Below are 9412 nucleotides of genomic sequence, written 5' to 3' on the forward strand. Positions count from 1 at the left end.
ATTATATCAAAGCAGTGTTGTTTTGTTTCTTTTCCATTATAAAGAGCAGTTTTTCCTCCCATTTTTCATGAAGCTGTTATTTTAGATGCTATTTCACTTTAAGACGTTAAAAGAAATGTGTTTATTTATCTGTGCCCAAACATTATGAGACAGATGTTTATTTTTCACATTCTTCTTCTGGTTTGCATGAAAAGCACAACAGGTGAGTAGCAGTTTATACGGTGTTATACTACATTGACAACATGCTGGAATGATCATCACGATGTAGATATTTACTGTTTCATATCAGATGTTTTCTTTCTTGTGTGCCCCATCTTCTATTCCCACCCTTATGATTGTCTTTATGTTTGTCTTGATACTTTTTTGCACATTCATAAAAATAGTCTCTGCCTCATTTCTTTCCAGCATGTTGTCTACTTTTGCACTTAGTTTTGCTTATTCAGTGGGTTTTATCAGAATTTGTCTTCTTTGCTTCCTCTGTGTTCGGTTTGTCCTACATTCATGTCCTCCATCCTGGAAGTTTGGAGTCAAAATGTTTCCATGCAGAATTTTGAGCTCTAGTAAATAAAATTGTCATTATTTTCTTTGTAGTGTTACATGGGTCTACCTGTGATCTGACAGTTTATTTTGTTTAATCTCTACTTCTTTTACACATATAAAAAAAATCAAATATGATCTGTTCTGACATTTTCATTTAATTATAAACTGGAAAAACTTAATAAATCCAAGGGATCCCTGAGAATAAACATAGGAGGCAGGTCTGTTCAGAACAAACTTTAATAAGCTTGTATCAATCCAGCAGCTCGGAAATGATTGTGACAACAGTCATAAGGATCTGGCAAGAAACAGAGAAATTATCGATACAGAGTGTCAAAGAGCAGATAAAGACACTCATTAATAACGTAACACAAAGGTGAAAGAATTAAGGTCACTATAACCAGGAGCTGAACAAAACACAACAGAACACACAAACTAAAACTGTTTCTGATGAAAACAGAAAGTAAGGCTGAAGGTCCAAACTTTATCAACTAAAGTAAATCATAAAGAGCGACACAGAATGACAGAAATAAAGATAAAACATTTCAGCAGCATTGTGCTGAATAGTGTCAGACTGTGGATGCAGGCCAAGCTTTGGGGTGGATCTGTTGTAACTGTGTGTATTTGGTGTAAGGCAACACAGTAGCTGACCTAAAACAGAATAAACAGTTGAGTGTTTTATCCCCAATAATTAAATAAATATGGTAAGTTCTTTGACTTGAAGCTTACACATTCATTTTAAGCCATCTTTGTAGTGCACTACTGAGTTATTGTCTTGATGTCAACAAAAAAAAATATAAACTGGTAATGAGGTGATAAAAAATACAATTATTTTGTTTATTACTAGAATACAAAAACAAGAGAGTTTTAACAAAAGTCTTAAAGTTTCCAGAAATCTTGCAAAATTTGTCTCTTTTCAGACAACTGTTTTGTTTTTTGTTTTTTTTTACCATGGTTATCTCTGTGTGTAGTGAGAACTTACACTAATTGTTTTTGGTCTCAAGGTAAAAAGCTTTGGTGAAAATTCTTTTTTTTTTTTTTTTTTTTTAAAAAAAAGAAAAAAAGGCTCCTTTTAAACTCACTCTTGCTCAAATCGGACAGTCAGCTCTTCCACGATAAGTGGCCCCAACACTGTTGACTATGAAGTCGTCCACATTTCCATCACTATTTTTACAGCAGTAGGGATCCAGCGAATTTGGCCAAAAAGATGTTGGACAATTCTTCCAATCATCACCGGCTGATGAGATTCATCATCACCAACATCCTTTTGCGCTATTGTCATGAAACCTGCAAACCACCGATGAGCTAAACGTTCAACCTTATGCCTGACACTTCTGCCAGGTTAGTAAAAGTCAACATATATCATTTTTTAACACTTTTGTCATGTTGATCACTGTAACTCTAAGGATTAATATATTTTTCTCCAGCTAATATTGTTTCAGGTTGAAATGTGTGAGTGAGTCGCCATCTGTCATAAAAAGGAGACAACAGGCAAAATGAGAAATTATTCTAATAATCTTTCAACCTGTAGCTCAGTTTTGCTTGAAACTGGACTGTTATCTGCGTCTGTGTTCTCTCCTGGCTAGTTTATTCAGCCTTGCTCTTGTTTTGTCAGTGGAGTATTCGATGGAGATATCTCTCTGGGTTGCTCCCTCCTCCTCTTTTAAGTCCTGAGGTGGTTCTGGCTGTTCTTTCAGATGTTCCTGCAGGGTCGTGGTTCTCAGTTACGACCACAGCGGTGCCTGTTCCTCTTCCTGATGTTACTCCTGAGGTGTGTCTGAGGAGCTCTGGGCTTTTCTGTCGTGCTGACTCAGAATCACTCTCCTCATCAGCATCCTTCCCCTCGCTGCTCTGTGAATTCTCCCCGATCCTGACCAACAAATTAAGAGTAATTTAAAAAAGTCAAAATGGTGAATATAGGTTTATTTCTTTGAGGATAGAGAAGGTTCTACCTGAGGTGATTGAAGGCTCGCAGCCAATGGGATCCCAGTGAATCCCTCCCATTGGCCCGCATCCCTCTCCGGTGACTCCGAGCCCTCAGGCCTATTAAGGCCTGAGCCAGTTCAGCTTCATCTCTGTGTCCCCAAACCAGTTGGGCTCTCTGCTCAGCATCTTGGTCTCCTGCAGCCCTGAACAGCCTCTGGAGCTGCCACAGATTCACGTTGCTGAAAATGTTCCCTGATCCAGCCTTCCTGCTCCTCCTCTCCGCCAGACGCCACAATGAGGACGGACCCGCCAGTATAGAGGGAGACGGTGAAGCTGAGCTGGTATCCATCCAGAGACAGACAAGAAGACAGTGGCATTCACAGGATGTATTCTGCAGAGAAGAAAGCAATAGTTTTGTTTTAATCTCATTTATCTCCAAAACAACACATGCTTGAGGTCTAAAATTTAGATTTGGCAAAAAGCCACACAATAAATATCACTAAGACGGACACACTGTCTGCAGTTTAACCTGATTAGAGACATTTTCGCGTTAGACATCTCCATCTGCTTCTCTATTAGTATCAAAACCAGCTATTCCTGAGACAGGGAATGAAGATGAAGACAGTTAAAACTGCATGAGAGTACCTAAAGTCAGCTGTCACAGAAATGCTGCCAGGCGGGCTGAGTCTTTAATCCTTCCTGAAGGCGAGTGACGATCAGCACTTCAAAGCCCATTACACTGCAGATGGAAGCTTTATTTCCCTTTACACACATATGTCTCCAAGTAGGACACTTATAAGTCATGGTTAACTGGTGTTAACATGGTGACCAAAGTCGTGTCAGTATGTTTGTAAGGGGTACAACTTTGTTTCAGCTTTTCACATTATGGCAACAGCTGATGCATGAAAGTGTAAGTAGTTATGAGATTTGTAAGCTAGCTGCTAATCAACCACAAAAATTCATTAATAACTTCTAAAATTTAATCAACTAGCTATTTGAGTAAGAAAAACATGAGGAATGCAGGAGCAGTAACTTGGTAATTCACTCCTGGTTCATGTATGACTGTGTGGTGCATGTTGGGTATGTTGTATGATCCAGGAAACGTTGAATGATTTAAGTGAAAATGAATTACTCTGTCAATCAATAGCGTAGACTACCTTTCTTTTGCAATAAAAAGGTTCCCGAATAACTGAACCTGCTGCTAAAAGTAGTAACAAGTCATCCATAATAACTTTTACTTTAGTTATGTGCACCCAGACTGACACCTAACAGTACACACAGTAGCCTCTTGTCTCACAGATTACTTATATTTTGCTGTCTCTTTTGGCAGTAAGCCATTGCTATGTGCTCTACTGCTTGACCATTTGAATTCCTTTTTCCACTTTTTGTTTATGAACATTTTAAATGTCATTGTCATAAACTTGACATAAGTTAAAACTGGTGCCCAAAAAAAAAAAAAAAAAAAAAAAAAATATATATATATATATATATATATATATATATATATATATATATATATATATATATATATATATATATATATATATATATATATATACATACATAAAGAGAGAGAGAGATTTTATTTGTTTTTTTTTGGTTTTGTTTTTTTTTCTGTTTATTCAAAGTTATTCAGGAAGCATTTTTGGGGAAAAAAGTGGTTGGCGTGGTTGATCAGGACTCTTTCGTAAGGAATTGCACAGGTAATCTACATTACTAACCATTACAATTTACAACTTTGTTTCTTAATAAATTAAACTAATTATAAATTTCTTGATAAAGTATGATGAAGCTTTATATAGTAATCAGTTTATTCCAAAGTAACAGCTTATGATGGGGCATCCTTGATTTTAAAATGGTGCAGTAATCCATTATATATGATCCGCTGTCCGTGCAATGTTTTATCTAGAGGCTTTTAAAGTGGTGAATAGCTTTAATGGTTGGGGAATAAAAGTTGGTTTTAACATTCTTTTCCACCTGTTGTGTAGTGATGCCTGTAGAGTGTAAAGTTAACTCATTTGTGAGCTAAAGTTACATCATGGACATCTAGGACCTAAGAGTAATTCACTATAATAAGCTGGTCCAAAAGAAAACAAGAAATAAAAATGTCGGTGCTATTTGCACATTGGAAACCTTGAACATCTGAAAATATAAGCATAAGATATTAGTGAAGAGACAAACAGGTGCTGTCCATAGCTGCTTATTGAATAGCCTAAAAAGCTGCACTTCAACACATTATTAAATGTGATGTACAGACAGAATAGAATTGGATCAATAGGTGGACATATTCTGTTTCATGACAGAATATCTCCATCCTGACGCAGAGGATCAAGCCAATACTGTCCTTATTATACATTAACCATCTAGTTCCAAAGCTTTCATAACTCGGTCAATCCCCACTATCAGCTCATGTGCAAGTATTCACATTGCTCCGTGCACACCAAGTGTATTATTTTGAGGACATGTATGTAAAACAATTCATTTTTCCACACAGATTATTATAGATTATCATTATCAAGATGTGACTTTAAACAGCAAACTTATTCCACAAACAGAGCTCCTCCTTCATTCCCTTAGGAAGGTTTGCCTGACTGTTCTGTTTGCAAAACAAACAGTTGCAGCTCACTTGTGCAAAGACACTGGATCTCTTGCAAAAACCAAGCTTGGTCTCAGACGTAGTGGTGGTTCCAGCATTTAAGAACAAACTCAATTCGGATCATTAACACCTGACTGCCTAATCCATGTCTGTGCTGGCTGATCTGTGGGTAAAAAATAAGGCTAGAATGACTAATCGTATGACAGTCATGTGAAAGAATGAAAGAGCACTTGCTTACCCGAAAGTACTGCAGGAATCTCTCTATCTGGATGTTTTCCACATCGCTGATCGCCTTCAAACGATTTCCCCACAGTTTGCAGAGCTGTTTGCAGCGCTTTCGCCTGCAATAGATTAACGTCCTTGTGCTGAATGTCAATCATAAATCCGTGTCGTCAGAAGGACTAATAAGAACGGACTTACGCTTTTAGGATCCGCCTATCCGATCTGGTGCAGAGCGAAGAGCTGTACTTCCACCAATATCAGGTTTTGGGGGGAGGGGAGATGTAGGTTTGGTCCCGCCTCTTGTCCACGTAGGGCGTGTGAAGCTAAAAGCCATTGACGTCAATGAGTCTGGCTGGCGCGAGCTGCGCCTGTCAGTTATGTGTGAAAGAAATAAACATGTGAGGATCCTGCGCCCAAAGACGCAAACGGAATGACTCATAGAGCGCAGCTTCATGAGCAGATCCAGGCCAGAGCAGAGTGGAGAAATAATGCATCATGATTGACATTTAGGGGGGGGGGGGGGGGGGAAGAGAAAGAATAAAAATTATTTTTGGAAGTGAGGGAAACATGCAACACATGTTTTCATATTTGTGTATCGGCCTGTGTAAAATGCATAAAGAGATCCAGTCAGGGAGGAAATGCTGGAGACGGATGAGTCCATCAGTCCAGCAAGGGAGGAGTAAGGTTTAAATTACAGGCCGCCCTCTCCATCACCCAGCCCCCCAACACAAACGCCACATTCAGAGGAGGAAACGGAAACATAGAAGTTTTGTCATTTTAAAACCCCTGGGCTGTGGAAAGAACAGAAAGTTCCCTATTGTTGCCTTACTTTTCGGGGGGGGGTTTTGGTGGACTTCAACCCCCTTCCCCTTCCTCTAAGTCCCTTATTTCAACTTTTTGCCCTTCTTTTCCCCCCAGCTGTTTGCAGCTCTAAGCACCCACCCTGTTGGGGAGAAGAAGAAAAAAGGGACCGAGACTGACCGGAGAGGAGGAGAGAGATGCCTCCCCAAGCTCCCCAGCCACAGGTGAAGAACAACATCCTGAAGTTTCTCAAGAGTTTTTTGGGAATCACTCGGATTCTGCAGCTTGTGTGCGGAGCCGGGCTGTGGGTCACCATCGCTGCCAACAAGTACGAGGGCTCCATCCACTTCGTCCTGTTCGTTTCTGTCCTCTTCTGGCTCCTCACTCTCGACCTTTTCTTGCTCACCCTCCTGGACAAGCAGGACCTCGTGCCGCTTTTGGGAGGAGAGCGCTGGTTGTGCACCAACCTTGCGCACGACGTGGCCGCCGCTGCGCTTTACGTGCCCGCGATAGGCATCATGATCTACAAGACGGACAGCAGCTCGTTCTGCATCGTGGATAAGTACAAGCACCGCTGTGTTTACAAGGTCTACCTGACGGCCACCGTGTTCGCCTGCCTGTGCTGCCTGACTTATGTCCTCTCGGTTGTGTATGGGGCGCGCAGAAGGTGTCGGCAGGAGCGAACGGTCATTTAAAGACACTAAAGCGTCATTGTGATGGCAATGAGGGATGGAAGTGGGGCGTGGGTTCGCTACAAGATGAGGAATAGTACACTTCACTGTAATGTCACTTCACAGTTATCCCTCCTGTCTGTCCACGACAACTCTTCTAAATGGTGGAGATGGAGGGGGAGGGAGGAGAATCATTCACTCCTGCTCCTGGTGCAGAGGTCAAAAGATTCCCACAGTGGGAGTTTGGTTTTATTATGTGTTCACTTCACATATGAGTCTCTTTGTTAAGATTAATTTGACCTGTGTCATGCCTTTCCATCATAAAAGAAAAAAAGTCACAATAACATTCATGGGGAATTATTATGGCAATACGTTCAGTGTTTACAGCAAACCTGCCTTATTTAGTCGATTTGTACTTGTTAACTGTCAAACTAAAACTTTTTTACTGCTGCAGTTGTTTTCACAGGGACTTCTTTTTAAAAAAAATATCTTTTTAAAAGTACATATTTTATGTGTTTTTATATGTTTTTGTATGGCAGCAAACTGTAGTGATCAGTTAGACAGTGTTGGCTCTTACTGATAAGCTTATTATCAGCTGTTTTTTGTTGTGTCTGTACAAGTCAGACATTCCCAGCAGTTTTATTTTTATATCAGAATGCTGCGTACTCGACAAGGCTGAGGCGATAACTTCACAGTATGGATTTGATTGGTGCTGCAACATGTATACTGGACAATGATACTTCTTGTGTAAATCCAAAGAGTGGGAATAAAGACGAGTTTGTTCAGAGTCAGTGAAACGTCTCTGTTGTTTTGATCCTGCACTCGTGCATGTTTGTGAATGCTTTGTCAATTTTCTCGGTTAAGTTTGGAGAAAGAGCTGGGCCTCTTGCGCTAATTGTGTTTTTTTGTGGCTTTTTCTAAATGAAGCACAGATTTGGAGAGGCAGACGACGGAAGCCTCCAGGAACTTCCTGTTGAAGGAGATAAAAGCCTTGGCAAATCAGCGGGGTTCTTTTTTTTTTTTTTTTTTTTTTGTGCCGCACTACCTAACCACATTAAAGACATGGAACCTTAGATCTGTCTGTGTTACTGGCAGAAAATGAGAGAGCCTCTTACTCAGGCATTTCTATGAAGTATGTAAGTCAAGTATGATAAAAGAGAGTCTGTGCTGCTACTTGGGAAAAAGCTTGTGCGTGTGTGCATGTTGTGTAAAGAATAATCTGGGAAGAGGCTTGTTCTTACCGGAACAGTCTCATGGGGTTCTGGAGGTGGGCTGAACTTCAGCCAGTGAAACTGAGGACAAGCAGCAGATGATGATTCAGTGTCTCGTCTCTTCCAGTTCCTGAAAACATGCCGCTTGAACACTTCAACTCACATCCACACTCATTGTAAAGAGCAAAACCAATGAGTATGAGCCACCGTTGTGAGTTAATAGATGTTAAATATTATATTCACTCTTTGCACAGTTGTTGCTGAAAGGGGTAGTTTAGTGCAAAAAAGAAAAGAAAAGTGGAGATTAACTATAATCATATATGCTGCATGCATTAAAAACCAAAAGCGTTGGACCGTCATAGTACCAGATTAACAATCAAACATGCAGCTTGTCATATTTCTGTTATCAGTTCAGTTAGCCTGATGTATATGAAGTCTACAACCTGAGCTGTGGGAGATGAGTGGAGTGTAAATGTTAACCAGCTGGACCACAGGGACTTAAAACTACATTTCTGAGAATTCAATTCAATTCAATACTTTATTAGGTCCCCGTAGGGCAATTTGTGTGCAGCCAGTAGCATAAAAGTGCAATCAGTCAACAACAACAAACAATAAAAATAATAAAATAATAAAAGGCAAGTTAAATAACAGTGGAAACACGGTAAGATGAGAACATCACAGCACATGAAGCGACGCCAAAAGTAGCAAATTAACAACTATGATTCATTTAAAAATCCAATGGCTCTTGGGATGAAGGAGTTTCTGACTCTATTGGTTTTAAACTTAGGCACGCAAAGAGGACACACACACACATACTCCCAACCCTCTCTTCTTCATCAGAGTTCCACAGAAAATGTCCTGTCTGCTTGTTGCTGCATGTAGAAACACAGCTATGGTAGATCACCAGATGTAAACAGCAGCCTTGTGTGCTGCAGAAACCACGTACCAAATCCAGTCTCTGGTGACTCACAACAACAGCGTATGCTGAAAATTAAAGGCTGAGAGGGATTCTCTACATTTACCCCTGAGCTTACCACAATAACAGACTCCCTATTATTGCACAAGCCACAGTTTAAAGATCTCATGTCTTTTTATAGTTGGCTGTCTCATGAATGAGCCCATTTTGAAGCTACTTATTAAACATTACATCTCAGGTAATAAGACTGGAATCTTTTTTCTAAGGGTGTGGGCACTGCAAGGTTGACGTTGTTGTATTTTTTTCCAGCTACACAGACAGTAAAGAAAACCCAGACAGCCTGGTAAATGACATAGAGAGCCAGGAGCTACTCTGGAGAGCCAATGCTGTGATATTTCCTTTGGCTATGCAAAGAGACTTTTCCTGTACATTTCCGGCTCTCTCACCCATCTGCAACAGACCAGCCATGCAAAAGTCATCATGATGCTGTAACACAGCTTCTCTTGCCCCTCCCTTGAAGAACAACATCCTG

General features: G+C 40.2%; 2 protein-coding genes across 2 annotated transcripts; one reads left to right on the forward strand and one right to left on the reverse strand.

Annotated features, from left to right (window-relative positions):
- Nucleotides 1-767: 767 nt before the first annotated feature.
- Nucleotides 768-5429, reverse strand: avpi1 (arginine vasopressin induced 1). The gene is made up of 3 exons (XM_079249330.1): nucleotides 5298-5429; nucleotides 2490-2854; nucleotides 768-2407 (listed from the first exon to the last, which is right to left on the reverse strand). The coding sequence occupies exons 2-3, from the start codon at nucleotides 2810-2812 to the stop codon at nucleotides 2149-2151; spliced, it is 582 nt and encodes a 193-aa protein (XP_079105456.1). The 5' UTR covers nucleotides 2813-2854; nucleotides 5298-5429; the 3' UTR covers nucleotides 768-2148.
- A 611-nt stretch (nucleotides 5430-6040) lies between these two features.
- On the forward strand, nucleotides 6041-7524 carry marveld1 (MARVEL domain containing 1). The gene has a single exon (XM_079248563.1). The coding sequence runs from the start codon at nucleotides 6280-6282 to the stop codon at nucleotides 6775-6777; it is 498 nt and encodes a 165-aa protein (XP_079104689.1). The 5' UTR covers nucleotides 6041-6279; the 3' UTR covers nucleotides 6778-7524.
- The last annotated feature ends 1888 nt before the right edge of the window (nucleotides 7525-9412 follow it).

The sequence above is a fragment of the Telmatherina bonti genome (assembly GCF_933228915.1).
Source record: "Telmatherina bonti genome assembly, chromosome: 11".
NCBI lineage: Eukaryota > Metazoa > Chordata > Actinopteri > Atheriniformes > Telmatherinidae > Telmatherina > Telmatherina bonti.